The sequence below is a fragment of the Pygoscelis adeliae genome, unplaced genomic scaffold (assembly GCF_000699105.1).
Source record: "Pygoscelis adeliae isolate BGI_AS28 unplaced genomic scaffold, ASM69910v1 Scaffold433, whole genome shotgun sequence".
Classification (NCBI taxonomy): Eukaryota; Metazoa; Chordata; class Aves; order Sphenisciformes; family Spheniscidae; genus Pygoscelis; species Pygoscelis adeliae.
In genome coordinates, this window is record NW_008824472.1 from 380,782 (window position 1) to 405,038 (window position 24,257).

The following is a 24,257-nucleotide window of genomic DNA, read 5'->3' on the forward strand; positions in this document are numbered from 1 at the left end:
GCACCCTGGGACATCCAGGCCAGCCGGAGGGCGGCGAGTGCAGCGCTGCCCGGCTCTTGGCCCCCAGGGCCCCTCTGTGGATGGCGAGGCCTCGCTGCCACGCTCCCATGTGCTCCCAGGAGCTCCCAGCTCTATCGTGGCTCACTGCCATGGGTGAGCTCTGTCTGCACCCACTTCTACTGGCTTTGGCCTGGCGTCCCGTAGTTCCACTGTAGCTCCCCTGTCGCAGTTCAGGCAGAAGCTGCCATGCTTTCTGCACCTTCTGGAGGTCAGCATCTCCCCTGCCACCAGCCCAGAGTCCTCGCTGGATCACACGTTGCCGGTGCCCCGTGTGAGGGTCAGCGTTGGAGTTGGGATTGCAATGTCTGTGGAGACCCGGCACATTTGGAACCGCTGGCGAGCTGCAGTCTCCACCCGTCCTGATCCCTCTCGCCTGCTTCTGCCTTTACCTGCTGCCTTCTCCTCCCTCTTGCCCAAACCTACCTTAGGAGGTTCTGAAAACCCCTCCATGGTGCCCCACGCCACCCTCCTTGGCCTCATGCCTTAAAGCCTGTGAACATCTGCATGTCTCAGCCGGCCCCTGCTGCCTGCACCCCCACGGGCTGTGGCTGCCTGCCCAGCCACTGCTGGCGGTAGCCACTGCCCACGGCTGCCTGCCAGGTCCCGCTGACCCCACCAGTCCCAGAGCCAGGTCACTGTGCCCTGTCCCCGTCCCACAGCCTCGCTTCCCCTCTGCTGTCCCACAGAGCCCCTGTGCGTCCAGACCTCTCTGGTTTGGGTTGCCCAAGGAGGCACCGGACAGCGTGCTCTCTCTGTAACTTCAGGACACAGAGAAGGATGGACCAGAGCGTCTCCAAAGAAAAAGGGGAAACTGAGAAAACGCAGGCAGGCTTGTACTTTGCGTTGTCTGCTCTGCCGGTTTGTTGCCATATAACATCTGTATTTAAATGACCAGAATCATAGAATCATAGAATCATGCCATTTCCTCTCGTCCTTTCGCCAGTTACTTGGGAGAAGAGACCGACACTGAGAAAACGCAGGCAGGCTTGTACTTTGCTTTGTCTGCTCTTCCGGTTTGTTGCCATATAACATCTGTATTTAAATGACCTCTCCAAACTTAAGAATGCCATCTAACCACTCTGTTTCATGAAATACTTTAAAAATAGTAATCTAAAGGGACTTTTTTTTATTATCTGGTTTTTGATACAAATTATTGCCACAAATATCTGTATGTGAACTCTGAAAAGAAGATGGATATACAGTCTTAAGAAAAAATGTCTTGATGGCAGCTTATGCATGTTTGTTGTGCTTAATATTACTTGTTTCAATATTATGCATGATGGAACAAATTGGCTTGCATATGGGATTAAGTACAGAATAATTAGAGTTTAAGCCCCAGTTAGGTCACTTAATAATAAAGTGCAATACTTTTGATGGCAACAATTAGAAAAAACACTTTTAGCATCTCTGGTGTTTTTACTGTATTTTTCATAGTTCTGACTACTTTGTGTATGTTCTTTTTGCTCATCTTTTACAGTGACATCTTTGCTCTTTGCCTATGACTTTCCTTTCTTTTGGATTGTCCATCCACTTCACAGACTTCGGTGACCCACGGTCTAGTCTTTTGCATTTCTACTAGCCAGAACAAAATTAAAACACTTGGTTACCAGCAAGACAGACAAAAACACAAGGAGAGATCATCAAACACAATTAACACATAGTGCCAAAGTAAAGAAGCAAATACAAAGCAGTTCTATTTCGATTGAGTTTTAAAATAATTATTCATTGAGTTTTTAAAAGATCTTGATTAACCTAGGTTTCATGCCCGTAGTTTAAGATTCTACTGTGTATATTTGTTGCTTTGGATGAATCAGCAGTTCATACAACAGTATTTTCTGTAAATTATTAATCTGTTCAAGAAAGTGTAATGTGAGCGTATTCTCTGTCCTGAAGGATTACTGGAGTTTGCTTATGCAAGGGAGCAGTGGCTCACATGCCAAAGCAATGTCAAATTATTTGGAAATCAGCTAGCCCCCAGTGAGTTCAGTCCTGGAAGAGTCTGATCTCAGCTTTTGCCAGGCTGGTTCTTCTGCAGGACCTTTGTAGGAGAGAAGGTCCATGAGAGCATGTGCGCACCTCTGGATGCGCAACCAGAGAGCTCAGTGTCTTCTCCTGCAGTGCTCTTCAGCGTGTATGTATTGCAAGAGGCAGGTACTGTCAGCACAGGCTGGAGAACCAGGTTTTAGTTTCCCATTGCAAATTACGGGGTTTCTTCACAAGAGAAGATTCTGCTTCTCTGTATAATCCCAGTATTTTTAGGTGCAGCTCGAATGGTATTCTGTGTTTCTTCCCAAAGTTCAAAAGATACTTCAGCAGTGGTCACCAGAAAAAACAATTGCTCTGAGAAGAGGGTTTATTTTCAAAAGATTAGGGTCATAGTGCTGGCTGAGGATGCTTCATTTTTTGAAATTTTTTGAAAACCAGACAGCTTGCAGACTCTGTTCTGTCTTGGGGAATTATCGGTGTTCATGTAGTAGATACACATCATTTTATTGTCTTACCCTGCAGAGAATAAGCGTATTGCTGCTTCCTATGTTGCCCTTAGTTTCCTGTTTTCACTGAAAGTTTCTATTGGTAAGTCTGCACGTTGTTAGAGGAGAGACCGTACGACTGCACTGGTATGAGGGAAGATACTCAGCATTTCTTCAGTAATATTTGTGAGGGGGAAGATATGGCACTTAAGGAATAAAGCAAAGCTATTTTCTGACTGATCAGGATAATTTTTTTCACTTTTTTTCCATTTAAGTTTTTTTGAGGCTTAGAATCACGAGGGTAGTCTTGAGAAGGAGCCTCTTATAGGTAGATTGTAATATCAAAACTATATGTTTTCTAATTATGTAATTACGATGCTTCATATATGGTATGGAATACAAATGGTATGTATCACTTAGGTTTTAATAAATAGTACAGTGCTTTATGATGAATTTTCTAGAGTTAGTTTTTCCTGATTTTATTGTGCACAGAATATCAGAGATGTATATGTCGATATTTTGCCTACATTTGTGATACATTCTGCCTCCGGAAACTACAATTTATAATTTTAGGTTATATGGCTTTGGGTTTTCTGTTGGACAATTGTCAATAATGGCTGAGGAGATCTTATTTAAAAAAAAAAAAAATTCATTTAGATGATGTTATCCATAGACATAAGTCTTAAAAATAGCTGGCTTCCATGGCTGTTGTGGCTCATATCTAGCATTAATACATAAATTCATCCAGTCGTACTAATGGAATTCCAGTCCCAGGCAGCTGCATTTTACAGCACTGTAGCAAAAAGCAATGTCTAAAACTAGGAGTGTCTCTAAGAAGTTCTTTCATGTTTAAGCAAAAATGTGCTCAGCAAAAAGAAATGTAAATTTAAGGAAAATCTCTAGTTTCCTATTCTATGCAAAGCTTTGATTTTTTGCTGATTCAGGCAATAGGGTTGACATTGGAGCTTCTCATTTCATTTGAAATAATCACTTTTTACTTTGGAACAGTCTTTCATTTTTCACAGCACTATCTTCTGAAACAGTCCACTTTGTATGTATGAATCTGTTTTTCTCCAGATAACACAGAAAGTAAAACTATTAGAAACAGGTTCCCATCTATTACTTTCTTGAGTGCACAGAGAAATACTAATTTTCAGTGGCGCCCATTCGGGGATTTTACTGATGTTTTTTGCCCCCTTTCAAAAAAGACAAAAAGAGGAAGAAGGAAATACATCTGTAGTCTAAATTGAGTGTGCCAAATAAAACATTAAATTTCAATGGAAAATGTAAAAGGCACATAGTTAATGTTAATAAAGCTGTCAGTAAAAACCCAATTGCTGCAAGAACTGTGCCTGAGCGGTTGCTGTTACCCGTGCAAAACCCATGCTGGAGTGGTGTCTGGAAACAGTCTCTGGAGCCACAAACTTTGCCTCCTGGTTGATGCTTAGTGCGGTCCTCTGTTCCTTTGGGTCTCATATAGTTAAGATTTAAGACATGCCAGCTGTACTTTACATTGTGTTTTGCTGTGCAATTTGGGAGTCAAAACGAGGTGCTGCAGGGAGTATATTTAAGGAGGTCGGTGTAGCTGGGCACGTGTTTTGGAGGTGGGAAGCATCACTGGAGAATGGTGCGCTGCTGATCTTGCTCGCGTGAACTGGCAGTTGGTGAAACTCTGGCCCTGCCGCATGCAGGGAGGTTTTTCACTAGCGCAAGCAGAATTTTAACCTTTTATTTAAAAGAGGGATTGCTGTGCTATAATGGTACAGTTAGCATGTTCTGAATGAATAATTCTGTTTTTCCGTCCACGACTGCCATGGTGTGCCTTGTCCTGTCTGTCCATCTGCGTGTGAGATCCACGAACAGCAGTGGAGCTTGTCACCGGTGCCCCCGCGCTCCAGCCGCAGTGGGCTGCCCGCAGAGCTCCCATGCCAGCTCCACCATGCCTGCCAGCCCTGCGCCACCAAGCCATGGGGGGAACACGCTGGTTTGGGCTAATGCCATCCATTCTGGTAGTTGTCATGTGACCCCATTTTTTCCCTCCCCATGCCAGTGGAGAAGTTCAATGTTACAACTTCTCTGCTGCATAGCTTCTCCCTGGTGCAATCTCAATTACAGTGGGCTTGAATATGCTGCTCATCACCAGAGGGCGAAGAAGCCTCCTTTGATGGGAGCCCTGTTGTTCTGTAGCCTGGACCAACGCCAGTGGTATGCCTCTTCTCATAATTTCTTCTTAAAAACTGCTGATTTTGTATCTCCTTGTGTGCTGTTCTATGGCAGCCAGAGACTTTTGCTCATTCCACATGCTTTTGTCCCATTTCTGCCCGTTGTAATGCAGAACCAGTTCTCAAGGTTAGGACGAGAAACTGCCTTATGTTTGTAACAGTAGTTTTGCACTAAAATGCCATACAGATAGTGTTAAAGGCAGTATAAGAACGTTTGGGTGACGTAATGAAACCTGGAGATCGGCTGCTTATTTAACAAGATAAGGTACAACAACCTGATTGGAGTTGGTGGGAGCAAGCTAGTTAAGGGGGATCACGTAGGGGCAGCAGTGCTGATGCATTTAGACACTTACATAGAGAATAACTTTGCCAATAGTTGATGTTCTAAATAGCAAAATCAGACTTTCCTGATGGCTGGGAAGTGAACACAGCTTTGATGATGTGCCCAATTTGTTTTTAATCCCTGAAAAGATTTGCTCCTTGCAATGATTTGCCCCACCAAGAGGATTGAGAAGAGGGTTTACACTGTGATGCTTTGTACAAACACCACTAGATTAAGCGTTCCTGACATGCTCTGGAGGAAGTCTTTTCTGGTCCTCAGCTGGAAGGTTATAACTTCAGAGCTTTGGGAGGCAGAGCTGTTGTAAAGGAAGGAAAAACGTTGTTAAGCTGTAGTGTGAAAAAAAAGCTATGCTGGCAAGCAGTTGTGCTGTAATCCTTCATAATATGCTAGCGGGTAGATTTGCCATATTTGGCATTTTCATGGGGCCAATCTGATCTGCTTGCTTCCCTACCCTAATTACTGCTGATTTTGGGGTTAGAAATAAGGTCTGCTCCCAGAACTCATTGGGGTCTTTTACAGTTTGTTTTGTATATGGATTTCTGACTATTGTTTCTCTTTTCTGGGCACTTCTACTGTTTCAGTATCTTTTTTTCTGGAATAAAATCCCTGATCATCCCTTCTGCTGCTTCACTCTACAGAAGTCCCTTCTGTTTGGCTTCAGGTTCTTCAGTGGAGACATCTTCTGCACTGAGGCGCTTCCTGACTTTTCCCTTGTGACAATCACGTAACAATTACTGTGCCATACCTTGGGAAAATGCTCCTGGAGCTGCATTATTTTCTGTCTCGGGGGCGGGGGCACAGCTAGGTTCCCGCTCTCCCAGCTGTTCATCTTTGTTGCTGAGAGTGCTGGCCAGGAGGCTGGTCTCTTCTGCTGAGGTCAGGCACGGATGGTGGGAGTAGTTGGCACGCTGCTCTTCCCCATGTTCCTGCTCCCAATGCCTCCGCACTCTTGGAGCCACTCAGGATGCTCCCCGGTGCTGACTGTTGATTTCAGGTTCAGAGGCCATTACATTAGGATACCCCATTGCTACTGCGAGTCTTTTTGAGCTGAAAATTTAGCAAATTAGAATGTTTATTCTTTTTGACAAAGATGCAGATAGTTTTTTAGCATATGCCTTCGGAAACAATCACCTCTCGTGTGGCAAATAATTTAGGTTTTCTCTAGCCAATGTTGTTCTTGTCATTCATGTTTCTGTAGCCTACTGCCTTTAAAGTTAGCTTGCATGGCTGAAGTTAAGATATTTTACAAGACCTCTCTGTAGGAAGCAGTCTGTCTTTAAAGTAACTTCTCGAGTATTCTTGATGCCTTTCCTCTCCACAAAACTCAGTTTAAAAAACCATAGGTAGCAAATTATATATCCACCATTCTTGTCAATGTCATGGCCTTGTGTCATGATGCTGAAAGGTATCTCCTCAAATTATTGTTCTCCAGTAGTTGTTTCTTTCAGAGCAGGCCTCTTGTATAGCTATTTGTTGAACTGTGTACCTACTGAATTAGTCAAAGACCTGGCTAAAACCATTTTTTTCTTTTCCTCTTTACCCCTCCCCCAAACTTGCTTTTGTTATGTATTGGCTTGCTAATCCTTGTGTTGAGCAGTATCAGACATCACCTTTCTTGGGGGCACTTAGTCCACTCTTCCGCTTTCTTTGTCAAAGGGCTCCCTTAATAGGAGAAGTCAACAGGGAGGACAAAAGGGATTGAAAGTTGTATTTAATCGGGGTCAGAGAGGTGGTGTTCAGAGTGACGGGCCCACAGGCAGGCTGGCCTTTTATGCTTTCCGACGCAGATGGTCCCAAAGCATTCAGCTAAGTGAAGAGAAAGCTGCCCACTGAAAGCTATTGTAGGGCAGCATCGTTACAGTTGAGAAGGGTTGCCAGGGGTAACTGGAGAGTATCACCAGCATCCTGTGATCACTAGTCTGTGCCATTGAAAACCTTAGACCGAGGATGGCTCTGGGTCCCTTGGCATCCTGATGCTCCTGCATAAGCAGCAATATCTTATGCTACCTTTTTAAAATTTAATATCATTATTTTTACTTTGAGGCACATAAACTGTAGAATCATTTGCATTTCTTAATTTCAGAATAGCCACCTTCTGCAAAATGTACAGCCACTTGCTTTAGAACATATTGCTTTTCTTCCCCTGGGGAATAGTCTAATAATATTTGAACTTATTAAGATAACACTGTGTTTACAGAAACTTAATTTTTTTAAATTTGTCTGAGTGCAAGAATAGCTGAATTCAAAAAAGAGAAGAAAAAAAAGGAGGTTATATTATTCAACACAAATGAAGCCTGCAGGCATGTGTGAAAGCTTTGGAAACTGTGCCCAAAATACCCCAGAGGGATTGCTACAGTACCCTCTTCAGTCTAAACAAATAGTATATCACAGCAGGTAAAATGTGTTCCTGACAAAATAGTCGAATGCTGCTGTTTTTTTTTTTAACAGGTACCCTACTGATTTTTTTTGTTGAAGCCATAGATGCTCAGGATGATAACTGTACCTTAAGTCTCACGTGAAACACCATTTGAAAGTGCAAATACAAGTGTGAACCTTGAGCAAAAGTGCGAAGAAGTCAGCACAGAAAATGAACTGGGGGCCAAGCAGCCATCCACCCATCCATCCATCCATCCACGTGTGCCAGCAGCAGGGTCCCTGGGTGCCAGCAGGCAGCACCCCTGGGTGCCCAAGCCGAGGGGCTGCCAGGCCCTGCCCTCGGCTGGAGCCGCGCTCTGCTGGCGTGGCCGGGAGGGCAAAGGTGCTCCCCTGGTGCCGCCCAGGGAGGAGATGGTGCCCTGGGACGGGTCTGGAAGGGGTGGGTGCAGAGCCAACTGTGCCGCTCAGCGTTTGGCGCAGAGCCAGCTGTGCTGCCTGGCGGCGCCCACACGCCCAGGGCATCTTCTGCTGGCAGATGGTGCTGGCACTGGGGCTCATCTGTTCTGCCAGAGAAATGACGGGCAGAAACAGGAGGCCACGGTCCAGCCTTTGCTTTATCATTTGCGTTTTCTCACAGTTAGTCATCATGAGAGCGTGGTCCTCTGCAATGTGATGTGGAAGTGTCATAACACTGACGTTTATGCAACATCAGTTGTGCAGGGAGTCCTCATGCAAGTTACTGTACAACTCAAAATTAGGGGGATCTTAAATGAAAGTTTCATGTGCACTTCCTAAAATAATTGGAGATTTGACTAAAAAATTAGCCATTTTGGATATTTCAGCAGTTTTGTACGTTTTTAACAGTTGAAATATTGTCTATGATTAAGCAACTTGTATTTTCCACTTGTTTGTTTGTTTACTGCTGCAGGTCACCAAGATGTTGCAATCTAAGCTTTCCCTTTGAAGTTGGTAACAGTGGTGGCATCTGTTGTGGACTTCATGGGCCCTGGGTTGTCTACACTATTTGTTTTTTTGTGTGGTGGCAGGGGGTGGTGTTATGGGTAAAAAAAATATGTGGATGAATTGTGTGTTCATTATGACACTGTAAGATTGCAAGGGAAAGGAAGGTTTTGCAGGATTTTATAATGGTGAGCAGCCTTGGAAGTCAAAATATAATCTTTATTATAATGAAACATAGAAATAATGAAGGCTGGAGGCAGGTATGTAATTCAAAGAGCATGTCGTCAGAGACAATGGCAAAAAAGGAAACGAGTGTTTCTACAACTCCTTAGATATGTTCTTTTCAAGTGACCAGTTAATTTATCATTCTTTCTGTTTCCAAGAGAAGGAGGCTAGTTGTGCATTCCCTTCCCAGATTAATAGTAAGTACTTGGCCCATGCATTTTCTTAGGTTTTGAGTGTTGCTGGTGAGTGATGTAATCTGTCTTGTCTAAATATTTTGCTTACTTGGATGCATTTATGTTGAGTAGGTGGCTTTGTACTTTCACACTGTATTTTCAGTTTTTTAAATCATTTGAGGAGTCTTACTGGGTAACAAATTGCAGATTATCTTTCCCTTATACTCCCCTTGCACTTATGTTAAAAAAGTTACAATAATGCGATCACATTTTTCCTACTGCATCATCGAGCTATTGATCTTGTATCAACACAGGAATAAACTAAAGCAAATGTACAAATAACGCATTTCAAATATACTGTCTCCACATTTTCTTGAAAATTAATAGATGATTTTCAAACTTGTGCAGTAGATGCAAAATATGTGTCTGAATTCAGTCATACTGGATCTTCTGAATCACTGACTTACAGTAAAAGGAGGGATAAACTCTAGCATCCCGGCTTTTCTTTATTGCTAATGTCTCAAGGACTTGAAATAAAATGACTTGAGGTTGTTCTTAGCAGAGGTCCTAACTGCCACCCAGAAGCGGTAATGTTTTAGTAGTTTCCTGCCTCTGGTCTTGCCTTCATTTTAGGAGGTGAGTATATGCGAAGAATACTGTAAGTCTGGTTTTTAATTGATGATATAAATTTCGATTATTTTTTCTAAACCACGTGCACTCAGCATCGAAGCCAACCCTTGTGACAATTCATGGCCATCAGAACTAGGCGCATGTGTAAAATGGCTGTTGCACACTTGTGCCAGTGCACTTCTGTTAGTGGTGTGCTGAAATGCAATTCCTCACCAATGCAGTCAGTGCTGACCGCCGTCCCTGTTGCGGGCAGTTGTTCCAGCAAAAACACCTTCTGCAGCCATAGTTTCTTTTAGGCTCAGGTGAAGACATATAGGGCTTGATCCAGTACCAAAACCAACAGTGCTGCCAGCAAACCCCTTCTGTGTTAAGGGCTTTTAGTAGTACAATGTCTGATAAGCCCACACCAAGTGAAGCCTGCCTGGTGTGGATGTTATTCCACTGTGAAGATACAACAAATAAGGCAGGACTGCTGTGTGTCTTTGGAGAGCCTCTGCAAACACCAGAACAGCCGCTGGCGCAGTGCCACACATGTGCTGGTCGTGTCCACGCTTGATGGCCAGCCAAAGATGGGAGGTAGACATGGGTCATCTTCTGTCTTCTCCTCTAAAGTCTAGTTGGTCTAGTAGCATCTTAAATGCTGCCATCTCTGATCACGAGTATCTTTTGTAATGTTTGCCTTGTCTTTCTACTTCTCAGCTCCTCAAGACTATTAGAAATTGGATTGATCTTCACAAGATCTGTGGTGGCTCCACTTCCCGGTGCAAAGTCTGTGCCCCGGTGAAGGGTTCAGAGCATCTGACGTGACGTTTTATTGCTTTTCTTGTCTCCTTCCTCTCTGCTTACAGCCTTGTGAAAGACAGTGGGAGTTAGAGAGAGTGTCTGTATTATTTGTTTTTAAAGGAGCGATGAGCTACCACAGTACTCAGGAAATTTGGTTGGTTGCACATTTTAAATGAGGCATTGATAATTTTTTTCAGCGATAGGACTAGTTGTTTTTTCTGAGTGTTGCTAGGTAGAAGCAGAATCTGCTTTGCAACCAGCCCTTTAATCATCACTTCAGACATCCCTTGCTCTTGCCCAGACGAAGGGGGAAAACCTGAATCAAAGATTTCAGAAATTATTGCCCTGACTTGCAATATGGAAAGTATATTAAGTAAGTTTTTACAGTAGAATCATAACTCTACTGCAATGACCAATGTAAGGGACTTTCACCTGAGATATGTCAGCTAAACTGATTAATTATTCAGTCTTTATCAGAAAAGAATGACTTAAATCACAACTTCAAATATGTTTCAGCTTTCTCGGATTAATACAAATGTTTCAGTCCCACACATGGAGTTATTGAGCTGAATTAAATAACTGCATATTTTAAAGAATATTACTGTTTAAAAATCAAAATTAAAACAAAAAATGTTTTAATCAAACAACATTACAAATTAAATTTAAAAAAATTATAAATATGAAGTGCATAACAGTTTCCTACAGGAACAGCAAAAAGTTGAGAGTTGCAGTACTTTAAATTCAGGTAGGAAGAGCTTGTGTATAGTATGCCTTCCAGTTCTATTAATGTCAGGAAAAAGTGCTATTAAATGTCTTAAAGTGCTATTTTAAAAATAATTATATGCACCTTAACTATTCAGTACTTCTGTTGTCTGATTCATTTTCGGCAAAGGCTTGTTAAACTCTCAGAATTTAAATGCTTAAAATCAAATATAGACTTGTGAGCTCTACTTGTCCCCATGTAACTGTTTTATATCTTGAGCACATCAACACAGGCTGTGAAAATGCTTGAGCAGCATCCACCAGAGTTAATATGGTGCTTAACCATTCGGGCACTTCTTCCTTGATCTCATGTTTATTCACCCTTGGTTATTTATCTGAATGGACAACTTGCATTTTTTTTTCAATGATTTTTTATAGAACAGGACTTTTGAATTTGAGTACAGATGGGTTGCAGTACAGTTACTAGGGCAGTAACCACATCCAGCACAAACTATATTTATACTTAATTTCTCTTTAAGTAGAAAGTAGAGCACAGGATACATTATCTATGCCTAAAAGCACTATGGTTCTAGTTTAATGCTTGTTGGTTATTGAAACTTGGTTAGTAGTGCATTCAGAGCGTAAGTATTGCTATTGTCTAATTGCAGTTCAGTGAAACAGGGGTGACTTTTCCTCTGACTTCTTCTACACATCCACGCTGTTATCAGTGATGTGCGAGTTCACATCAGATACCTTCATTTTTGGTGTCCGTGTTTTGCAGTAAATCCCAGTAAAATTCTTTAACTGGTTCTCGGGATCTTAAGCAAATTCAGTGTCTACCTTTCAGACTCCAATAATCCTGGGCTAGTCTAACACATGACGTTTTACCTTTCTGGATGAAAAATGCAGAGCAGCACTCCTGTTTGTACTGGGCAGCTGCTAAGCATGTGAAAAAGAAGTGCATTGCTTAGATAACAGCCCAGCAACCCGTCCCGGCAGCTCTCTGACACCCTGCCAAAACTGTTGGCCATGGGGCTGTAGGTCAGAAAAGAATTTGTTCTGCGCATCGTTTGCACTACGGGACTTGAGGGTCACATCATTTCTAATACGCTTCTCTTGCATGCTGTGTAGTGGTACTTTGGGAAGTGGTGCAGTTATTAAGGACCTCAAGTGTCTGAAAAACTTACCTTGTTAGCGAACTTAAATTTAGTAGATCTGGAAGAAAGTTGTCATTCATTACAATAGCATAATTAAGATATGCATTGTTTTTGGTAGAAGTGAGAAGGTTTTTCCTATTGCTGTGGTATCTGTTTAAGGAGGGGAAAAAAAAGAAAAAAAAAAAGAAACCAACACCACAGAGACAAATACTCAAAGTGTAAATAAATACCTCTTTAGTATTGTATGAGGTGCTTTTGACCCAGCCGTTTGTGTCAATTGCGGTTACACTGCATCCTCCTCCAGAGTCAAAGGACTCCAGCTTTTCTTCTGAAAGAATGAAAGATAGTGCGTGTACTAAATATACATGATCTTTTAAACGTGGGATCTGAGGATCTGGAAAAAACGCAGTGTGAGGACTTCAAATTTTTTCATCCATCGCAGGCTTTTGTAGAGAAAATTGACTTCACTCTGTTTCATTGGTAACTCTTTGGCCACTAGTAAAAGCCATGCTCTAGTGCAGTGGTCTCCAAACATTTTTGATCACACACCTCTATCAGGAAAAAAGTTTTGAGCACACACGCCCAACATAAGTATATTTATTTATTTATAAATTATATACATGTAGTACTGTACTAATATATTATGTACATTATAAAGTATACACAAAATAGAAGGTAAAAAAGGATGACAAAGATTAAGTAAACACTATTTTAAAAATAAATTTTATTTTATTTATTAATGGTACAAAAAAATATTTTCTTCCTCTGCTGCAGTGGAATGTCTTCCAAACCCCCTGGGATGCCTGCACCCCACTGTTGAGACCACTGAGCTAGTGTACACAGGAAACAGATGAAATCAGGGGTCTCAAATTCTTTTTTTTATTTCCTTGCACCACTGAAACATTTTTAAATAAGTAAAAACTGAGTTCTCTCATTGAGAATTGTTATTTTCTGATTATTAACAGAGACCACATTTCCTTTTCCCCACTTTCTCTTTTCTTTGGAAAGAGGAGGAAAGAGAGTGACATCTTTTCTGCTGTGGTCCTTATTGCAAGGACAAAACTGTTCTAGGCAGTGAGAATTAGTGTTCTTCAGCAAGGGCACTTCATTTTTCATCACCTTACCATTGTGCCTCTTAGTATGGAAATTATGTGTTTCTGGAAGACAATGTTTTCTATTGCGAGCAGAAGACTGATGTTGACAAGAAGCCCATCCTAGTTGTTTTCTGTTCCCAGGAAAAGGATGTCTTTGTCACGTGGAACAAAGTTCACCAAAAAATGAGGACTGAAATGGAAAAGGACAGTGTGTTCTTTTGAGTTCTTTGCTGCATTTCGATCTCTGGCCCTCAGAGCCCAATGTAAGATCATTCTCAAAAAGTATGACTCTCAGGGCTTCCACAGCATGTTAATGCTGTTTGGTGTTCTTACATTTGAAGCATCTACAGAGCTTCACGGAGCGTTGAGAGCAGTGTATCATCTTTGCCAGGACAAACTACAATCTTTCATGACAGTGACTGTCAGAAGAGCCAGTACACCATCTTGACGCATGCTTACAAACCATGAAGAAGGTGTTGAAAAGAGCTCTCGGCCTCTTCCTGCTGTGAGAGGTGTTTGTGGTGCATGCCTTCAGATACGGACTAAAGAATCTGCCTGTATGGTAGTAAGGTCATAAAAGCTCAGGAAGACCAAAATTAGAGCAGAGTGTTAACACTGGAGTTTTCTTCTCATAAAATAACTACATGCCATTGTACATCCTCAGCTGCATCAGTGCTTTGTTACCACTTGCTGTTAAGAGTGCTGTGTTACTGGGTCACTTCTGATGTCTTCGTTTTCCCAGCAAGTGTGAGTTTGAAGATGATTTAACACGGAGGGGCACTGTAGTGCCCAGGGTGCTGCGTGTATTCCTCATGCCTGGCAAATGGGGAGGTTTCCTCAGATACACATTTTGAACTATGGGAAATCCATGGAGTGACATTAATTTCTGTTCCTGAATTGTAGAAGTATTCCTTTCAGTCTGAGGGTGGTGAGGCACTGTAACAGGTTGCCCAGAGAAGTTGTGGATGTCCCATCCCTGGAAGTGTTCAAGGCCAGGCTGGATGGTGCTTTGAGCAACCTGGTCTACGGGAAGGTGTCCCTGCCCATGGCAGGGGGGGTTGGAACTAGGTGATCTTTCAGGTCCCTTCCAACCCAAACCATTCTATGATTCTATGATTTTTCAGGAGCTTCTGCATGTGTTTCCTATTCCATCTTTGCTATAATCGTCAGGAAGATTAAAGAGGAACTAGGGTTACATCCAATAGGATTTCACCCGTTCCCGGTCTCCACACTAGCTTTAGCTCAAACTTCAGTTCTGCTGTCAGAGTAATGCAGTCTCCTGCATCCTGGTTTTGATAAGGCTTTTTAGGACTCCTTTCATCTGGAGGTAATGACAGTGTAAACGTCTCTCTTGCATTCTGTTCTATGTCATTTTAGACTGCTGTTGAATACGTTTAAGCTCTGTACTAACTTTGAAACCTGTAAACCTTGTTGGTAGCATTACACTACAAGTACAAGGGCATTCATATTTCCAACTGTATCTTTAGAAGTGCTGAGGGTTTTCCTCCTTCATATCTGTGAAGCTACCACATGATGTGTAATATTTCAAAACCTTGAAAAGCTATAGCCATGGTCTAAGTCTGGTTGTGTTAGCAATTTATAAATTGCTTCTCTTAAGAACAGCAGACGTGCCAAATTAGAATCAAGCCACAATGTCTAGTTGTTGTTACATTTTGTTGTCTAGAGATAGGTTAGTCACTGCAGCGTTTGTTTGAATGCTCCCAGGAAAAGAATGTGAAAGCACTGAGAACTGCCACCTTCGGAGCTGTTCCAGCGTGACCACCCTGGGTCTGCCTCATCCCAGACACCCTGTGGTGGTTCTTCCCATGTTCCAAGAACTGTTCTTCTCCCACGTCACTACATGGGAGTCTGGTCTGACCTTGAGGGTGAGAAGGAATCATCAGAACTGGGATGATTTAGCTTGCCTTTGCCCAATGCGCCAGGTTATCAGCATGAAAGTAAGTTGAACTGAAATTCTAGCCCATACCCAAAGACTGGCAGGTAGTCTGTGTTGAAATGTGATTTTTTTTTTCCTGGGTTAAAGATTTTTGGAATTTCAGGGCAAAAGTAGAGGCAAGTAAGAGCCTCAATTAAGCTTTACAAGTTTCAGATATTCATCTACAGTGTTCTTCAAACTCAGGAATTTAGTTCCGTATTTCATCCTAATGATCAAGAGAGCCACGCTATTTTTCTAGGATACAGCTGATGGTTAATAGTTTTAGATTTGTGATTGAGTTGAAGCATTTATGAATCATTTCCAAGGAGCTTTAAATCTGAATACCTCTCCGTTGTGGGGAGAAGCATAATGTCGTTGGCACATCTCTTACACGGCGTCTTTTAGGCACAGTGACTTTGCCAGATCAGACACCACAAGCCTCAGTAGAACAAGGCTCCATGGACTTTGTTCCCTCTATTATATTTATCTCTCCTTCATTCTGTATTTGTGGAAAAAGATGGAATGTGTTGCCAAAATAGATTCCCAAGATGCAACTGTAGATTTTCTATTAAATGGTACTTGAGAAGTGAAGCAATGGTACTCTTCAGACTCTGGTCTTAGCCATTAATTGAGTACAATTTTAGCTGACTATATGAAGGAGTCTGTACAAATCATCACAACAAAGTGTATGCATTGGTTAGGCTTCTGGACTCTAATAGTTAATATCGATAACTAGAATAGATGCCACTCTTCAAGGGCTGATTAAGAGATGAAGATTATGCGTGGTTATACAGCTGCCAAAGCCTCCGGCTTCCCTTATGACCTTCTTCGATGAAGTGTTATATTGCCACTGACAAAATCTGCTGCGCAATAACGATCACTTAAATACAGAAATAGTCTCGGTGATGTTGAAGTCGGTACTACAGAATCAATTCCTGGCATCCTATTGATCCTGTAAGAAATTTCAGAATATCACTTCCACAGGAGCTAAACCCACGCAGACCTTACAGTCATCCGTGCCAGGACCTTGACCGTACTGCCCAAGCTCTGCCGGCAGTCAGTCCTTCAAAGACTGGTTGCGGGGGAGGTTTACAGCAACATTCAGTTTGATACCAGAGTGAATACCACAGGCGTGTTGTCAGATGAATGACACTAGAAAATGAAAATTATTCCTATTTTGAAATTATAATTTTATCTCAAACCAGGTTTTTTTATGAATAACTTAGAACAATCTAAGGCCATTTTTGGCAGTAATCTATCTGGAAACTTCCCTTTATTTTATGACTTTTGATGGCTGTATTTTTGACTATTTTGTGACTGTAATTTTGGTTTTATGTCTGTATGCATTTTTTCACATGTAATTCTGAGTTAGCATTTATTATTTTTTCTCTTCACCAAGGATTGTTGGAATCTAAAAGGTATTTAAGACAACTTAATCAAATAGCTAAAAAGGCTTTCTCTTCAGAGTAACCTATTATTCCTTTTTCAATCATATAGGAAATAGTCAAAAAGTGAATTCTTGATGCACCCGATGAGAACAATAGATTTGTGTTCAGTCTTTCCTTCTCTAAATTAGAAATCACAGTATAGACAATGGAATTTCTAAATCATATATTATACCTTATTCTCTGGTGGGAATAAAATGTTCATGTTTGCCTCCTTTTCTCTGTTTAACTTTGACTGCTGTGAACACTAGGAAGAATAACCCTGCAGCTTTTCTTTCTTTTTTTCTTTTTTTTTAATCTATTCATTTTATACTTTTCAGACAGATTTTTCCCCGGGGTGAAACAAAGGTTAACTGAAATTTCCTCTGTTGTGTACCTGAACGAATCAGCAGTTTGAGAAGGAAATCCCATTGATGGGCAAAGAGAGTGACAGGCTCTATTTAAAGAATTCCCCCGACTGTGTGGTAGACCAACCATGCCATGAATTTAACTGTTCCTGTGGTCCCCATACTTGTACCCACCAAAAAGAGAGAAAAACCTACTTTGTTCTGCAAATGTTGTGCTAAGCTTTGAAAATCATGAGCCACTGAGTTTTGTGAATTAACATTACTAGCAGTGGTCAAGACTAAAGGAAGCAGTATTTATAGCATGAGACAGAAAACAGACAGAAAATTATGCGTACTTATATAATAGAAAAGATACACTATGTATTTGTGTTTTAACAGGTGTCTGTGTATTTTAGCAATTTGATAGTGTACATATTCCTCAAGAATATGATTTACAGACTTATGTTATCTTCTGCTTTATTCACTGCACATTTTTATTCCCACTTAGCTTGTGAAACACCTTACCCATACATAGCCATAAGAGGACGTAGATGGAGTTGAGGTAGATGTGAAAGGGCACGCACTTGGAAGAAGGTGCAGGATTTATTGTTAGAGAAGTTGTGTAGCAGTTCAGCTACACAGAAAAGAGATACGTGGCTGAAATGCAGTACTGGATGCCTGACATTAGATAAAAAGAGGCAGTATGTGCTAACACCTGGGTGATTTTTTTTATTTCTTAATATCTGCTTTAAATATCAAAAGTGTGCACCTCTGCTCGGTTAAATACTCTTAATTCACGTGTATTAAACTTCATGACCTGTGAGTCTTCTTGAAAACTGCAGCTCTAGCCCTGCAGCGGGCCCCAGCCGAACATGCTGCCTGGGGATTATAAGTACCATGTCGTAGCCCCCAACCGTCAGACTTTTCTTCTCTGGCAATGACGGTTAGTCTTCTCCCATGGGTAATGGCTGCTTAAGTTTGCTTGAAGTTACTTTAATAGGTCTTGGGTTTTTTTTTTTTCACTTATGCAGGACTGTTCAGAGGTTTTTTTCTTTTTAAACTCTGATATGCTTTTGGCCAATGCCTTTGCTTCACTCAACTTTTTACATTTTAATTCATTTTAAAATGGGTTGAGTTTTGTTGTTTGTTCACTGTCATCTTTCCAATTTTGTGATGCTTTTCAAAAATGTCATGCTGGATCAGATAAAGGTTGCTAAAAAAAAAGTCTTGCAGGTATTTTCTCACTGACAAAAAAATGTGCATATTACTGCGCGCATATATATATCTCTCTCTTAGGTATCAATGGGAGAGGCAGGAGAGTCTTTCCTTGCCATGAGAAAATTTCTCAAATTGAACTTCTGTCAATGATTACATCGACTGATTTCTCTGGGGGAGTTCATGGATCTCTTTTAAAGTTGCGTTAAAGAGATATTGACATGTAATCCATTATAACAGCAGGTGTCTTGTTTTTAAGTAAATCACCTTTTTCTCATCAAAGCAAAGCTGAGAAATCCCTAGAAGTGTCTAAGAAAAATACTGCAGTTGATTCCATTCCTTCTGCACAGGGGTTAATTCAAGTAACTGGGTAGTGCAGAGGGGGCTTCATCTGCGGTGGCTGCTGTGCATCTCCTGGCCTTGACACCCTGCAGGGAGTTGTCTGTGTTGGGATGAAGCTGGAACTGCGAGAAACCAGAAATCCGTGATGTGGGTCCATGACTGGTCTCTCAGGACAGTGCTCTGAGATCCGCTGGCTGCACAGAGTCGTGCAGACCTGTGGTTCCCTCCCACCAAAGAGCGATTTTTGGAGCCCCGTGTGCCTGAGCGGTGCTGTGTCTGGATGCAGCTTGAATAGGAACTTCAGGCAGCATAAGGAGGACTAGCTCCCTTTTCAGTTCACCGTAGCACACCTTTTCAGTGGCTGTAGAGCAGACATGGTTTACTTCAAAAACTTCTGGTGACATACGTGTGTGTGCGTGTGTGTGTATATATACACGCCCATATAGATACACGCACACATATATATATGGGTACACACACACACATATATATATGGGTACTTGGAATACACCTTCCTAGAAGAGAAACATGTATAGTGCATCCTAGTGCATGGAAACCTGATTTCCTGTGCTTTGCAAAATCTGATGTAGGGAAGGAATCTCGACTTCTGTTCTGGGACACTGCTTGGTTGTTGTCACTTCGTACTTCCACTCCTTGTTTTTTGGAAGAAGGGCTACTTGAACACAAAAAATGTGAAACTCGTTATACCAACTTACATTACAATAAGACTTGAATCACTTTGGTTCAAACATAAACAGGAATTTTCAGATATATGTAAAATGTCACAATGTGATATTCTTACAGATCTAGATCATTTTTAGGGGTTTAAGGCTTATAATTTTAAAATATTATTCATTACTTCAGTAGCAACCAGAAGCTGTGTCCTGACGTGGTAAATATTTTTCAGAGATATGTCTGAAACAGTCCTTGCCACAGAGGTCTTACAGTAGAATGTAATTAGGGTTCCCTATTCTGTAATGTGCTATATTAATTAGCAGTCAAAATCCAATTTTTAAAGCCCAGCTTAGAAACATATTTGCCCTTTAGGCCACATATCTTACCATCACAGCTTGAAGCAGCCTGTTTCAGTGAATTGATCATAAAATAAACTAAATAAAATACATGTCTGCATGTATATTCCAACTAGAAGGAGTGAGGGGACCGCTTGCCTTCCCCTTTTTGAAAACTTAGTGTTTTATTTTCAAAGCTGAATGTCCAGGCTCTACAGTTTCTCTGTGTTGTTAAATGAGGTAATGAAATAAACCTTTGCAGGGCAGGCTGAACTTGCACAGAGAACAGGGATGTGTTTTCTCCCAGTTCCAATGAGCGAAATAAAAGTGTGACTTCTGGTGGGATCAAAATCTGTGCCCAACTGTGCCCTACCTCGCTGGGGTAGCCTGCTCAGCCGCTGGGATCATTGGTGGTACGGCAGATAAGGAAATCTTCTGAACAGTTTATTGTTTATTCTCAGTCAGTTTTTGTTCTGTGGAAATGGATTGTTCCTCCAGGCAATTTTAGGTTTTGACTGCTGGTCGTCGTTCTCCCTCCTCCCCTCCTCTCCCTTTCTGGAATGAAAGAGGGAAGGCTTGAATGCACATTGAACAGTGGTCCTAAATCTGGCTTCCCCATGAGCACTGCTCGGAAATTTACATTTTCGTGCTGGTGGAGGGATACATGTGAATCTCAATGATCTTTCAAAATTTTTCTTTAAATAAAAGCAAAGCTGTTGCTTACCATTCATCCTATTGTACAGGGGCACAGGACAGCCAAAGTGTAATACTTTATAAAAGAAGAACCTTGCACAGAGCGTCCATTTTCATTGAAACAGTATATATTTTGCATTCTGTCTGTCATTTTTTTTCAGGCCTCTTCTTTCCCTCTCTTCTTCCCTGTTCTGCAATTTGACAAAACCATTTTTTCAAAGTATAAATACAAGAAGTCTGTATGGCATGGTCAATTGTATCTTTTAGCTGAAGTATAGAAATTAATATAATCTTAAAAGGAGATTGCTTTTAATAAATGAAGATGAGAAAGAATAAAAGTATGAATTTGTTGAAGATGTTCTGGGAAGATTTTAATAATACACTATTATTAAACTATTATTTAACTATTATTTAACACTGTATACTTTAACTTACAATAGTTAACTATTATTTAACTCACAGGACCCTTTAAGTGATGTAAGTTTTGTGTGTGCAACTTCTCCACAGAAAGAGAGGAAAGTCTTGACACAGATTATCTGAATAGTTTTTAAACTGTTGCTTTTTTAAGAGTAAAAATAAAGTACTCATAGCCCCATTCCTTAAGGCAGAAATCCACCCTCTTGTGTGTGTGTCTGTATGTCTGAAAAAAGGGACGAAATGCTTTAATGTTGTACTGGCTTGGCCTTGGAAAACATCAGGTGGCAGGTTTTATTGTACCAGTCTGTGCTAAATACGGAAACTTTCAGTAATTAGCATATGTGTTTTGTATCTGTGCTTTGACCAAAATCACCCTCTCTGTCCCGGAAGGGTGTCTGAGGCTGCTGGTTGGGGTTGTGGGGTGGGAGAGCATCGTCCTTGGGCACCCCGAGGTGGTGAGGGGTGGTGGCTGCCTGTCCACCCCCAGGGCAGCGAGCTGAGCCACCACTGTGTCCTTGGGAGAAGAGCTTCTTCAAATCTGCCGTCCCAGACCTGTCGCCTGCATGACTCTGAGTGAAAACAAAGGTTATGGGTGCTACAGACCAGGGAGAGCATGGTACAAAGGAGTCTTCAGCACGCTGATGGGTATTGCTGCTGGAGGATGAGCAAAGGGCAGCAGCACGGCTGGTGGGAGGTGGAGTGGCCAGTAAGCCAGCTCGGAGGAACCCGCAGCCACCCAGAGACTGAAGTGCCTGTTGGACAAGATAATTCATCCAAATAAGCAAACTAAATCAGGGGGAGGGGAGGTATTTGTCAGCTCAAACAGACTTAGTGATTTACTTCATGATTTAGTGCCAAACAAAATGCTGTGGTCAGCAAGAAAAATCCTTGCAGATTTTTCTGTCTCTAAAGCAAGATTTCAAGTAGGTTGTAGAAGCATATTTCTCCTACATATTTCAGTCTGAAGAATTTATTGTGAGCAAAAACAAAGCCTTATGCAATCTGTTGTGAATTAGACTTAAAATCTATTAAACAGATTTAATAAAGAGAGATTTTGTTGAAATATTTCATTCAGCATTAAAGCTCTTGTATTTATCTTCTGGTTTGAGCAGGTTTAGTTTCAAGCACTAGGAATATTTGAATCATTCTATCATGGTTTTCCCCTGTGAAGCGGGGGATTTTGACAGTGAAGAAGAGAAACTTAGTTGGTTTGTCCTCAGGAAGGACATGCCTGATGATTAACAGGAGTTAATTCGCTGGTAATTTTGATCTGTAGCCTGTCAACCATTCTGCATGTGCATTTCTGCAGTGCACTCACAGTACTGATTGCCAGGGCAGAGTTTTGAATTACAAATATCTTTTTCTTTATGAATGAATTTCCTTAACAGGCTTCCAAGTAATAAATAATGCACTCAAATATGTCAGTGCATTTCTTTACTTTTAATGACTAGACACCAAAAGGCCTAATTTTCCCTTGGGCATACCCACGATGCACTTCCACTGAAGGGAGCTGACACGATGCTGTCCCTTCTGTCCTCTCTGCTGGGAGCCAAGAGTGTGGGAGAAGCGGTCTCCAGGGGTGTGGGTACGGTACCACCTCTCATTCTGGTGATTGCTTCTTATCCTGAACAATGCCTGGGTGAAGGATCCGTTGGATACTTGTATTTGAGCTCTGGCTGTGCCAGTTGCTATGCGTACCATGAGTTAGGTACGACACATCACTCAAATTGCTTTACAAATAGGCCGGTCAATTCATTATTAATGTCTCTGTGATGGTCGTTATCATTGTTGGCATTAGTGAGTGTTGAAAATAGAAATATTTCAAAATGCGGTTCAGGTTAGAGCAGATAGTATTAGCCCCAGTTTTTGGATGAAGGACAGCAGCAAGCAGGTATTATGCTCTAAAGCACCCGTTGTATGTTTGAGTGACGTACCTTGTATCCAGATACTGCATGACACACTTCAGCTGAAATTATTGACTTTTTCAGTAAATAAAGGGTTAGATATGACATTATAGATGGTATAATTTTAATTTCTAGTCATCTGCCTTTTATTGGAAATTAACAGTACAAGCAAAATCAATTGGATAAATTTTTACTGTTTTTTTTAACTTTGTAAATCTTGATGTTGTTGTGATTTCTGTTAATAACACATGAAGATGCTTCAGATTTGGATTGTGGGAACAGGATGGGACACTTTGCATTAAAAAGTTTGCAAACACACAGGATTAATCTGCGCACAAATTGTAATGGTTGCTGTAAAACTATAGGTAAGGCAAACACCTCCGTTGACATGAATCCTCCCTTAATGATGAAAAAGATGCTGTGGTGGTACAGCTGTCTTTGCACAGTGAGAGAATTACACAGTGTTGGCATGCAGAATTTTTAAACAGCTGTAACTGCATCCCTATTCTTTTAGCTTATTGCCTTTTATTTCCTTTTTGATTTTTTCTTGTTTCTTCTGCCAGTCCAAAGGCTGTGTGTGAGAAGGTTATGGTGTGACAGCTGATAATTTAGTGTGTCGTCCTGATTTATTGCACATTACCAAACCCTGTTTTGAAATGGAGTTACTTAGCTTACAGTCTTAGTTGCTGTGGTTATGCATAAAGTCATTTTGGCATGCAGCAGTCAGAAAGCAGTGCTGAAGACACAGACTTTGCGAATTTACAAGGAGGAAAAGTATATTTTATGCTGTGAGTTAACTTCTTGTTCCATGTGCTCCCACTCTGGCAACATCTGGACTTGAGCTGGGCATTCCCACGAGTGCAGGCAGAGATAATTCAAATGGCTGGGATCGGAAGCTTTGGAGTTGCTGCCTCTGAAGAAATTAAATCCTTGCCTGAATTTAAACCCTGGCGGGCAGGACAAGAGGGTGGTGTCAAATAAAGTCCACCCGATAGTTGGACATGTGCTGATTTTAAGGTGAATCAGGTTTGGTGCCAGGCAGGTTGATAGCTTTCCTTTAGTGAAGATAGAACTAGTTTCTCCACTTTGGTACATTCGAAGTCTGTTATCAATTTCGGTAAGTGCAGTAATCATAATGTTGAATATATTATAGAAAAATATTCATATAAATTAAGTATAATTTATTTCTGTTTTTCAGGAGAAGAGGATGTGGACTGGTCCATCTGTAATAAAGACTTAGAGGTAACACAGACAACCAAATTGTTCTATAATCCTTTATTTTTATGTTTATTAACAAGCAGAGCAAGATAAATGGGATTGAAAAATCCATCTGTAGTTTTTGTGTGGAATCCTTAGCAGTGTCCTCCCGAAGGCAGGCAAAGCCTGAGCTCTCGTGCAGTAGGAAGAGGTTCACTTGTTCGGGCAGGCACACAAGCAGAGTGGGCAGAGGATGCTGGGAATCAGAGCGCCTCCACAGACTCTGGGCAGAGGAGCTCAGCTCTTCCTTCCCAGTCTCTTCAGAGACTAGTAATTGTTTTGTGGCAACTAAATTGCATTCCCACAGAAGGCACTACACGCCGTCTGTGTTTGGTTAGCCTTCCTGCACTCCCAGAGGTTGAACTCATCTTGGGAGTTGGTACGGTTAGGTTGTAACCTGGTGTAGTCATGCAAGGTACCGTAGCATCCCGGAAGAATAAGCTTCAGCTATAAGGTCCAACTCCTTCTGATTTCTCTTTCCAAGGTTCAGCAATGCTTACATAATTAGGTGACATT

General features: G+C 41.4%; 1 protein-coding gene across 1 annotated transcript in view; it reads left to right on the forward strand.

Annotated features, from left to right (window-relative positions):
- Positions 1-24,257, forward strand: part of ZCCHC7 (zinc finger, CCHC domain containing 7) — a 119,528-nt gene that overhangs the window by 56,570 nt on the left and 38,701 nt on the right. Inside the window, exon 4 of the mRNA XM_009321273.1 lies at positions 23,683-23,726. Coding sequence (XP_009319548.1) covers positions 23,683-23,726 — 44 coding nt within the window. The remainder of the gene's footprint in view (positions 1-23,682; positions 23,727-24,257) is intronic.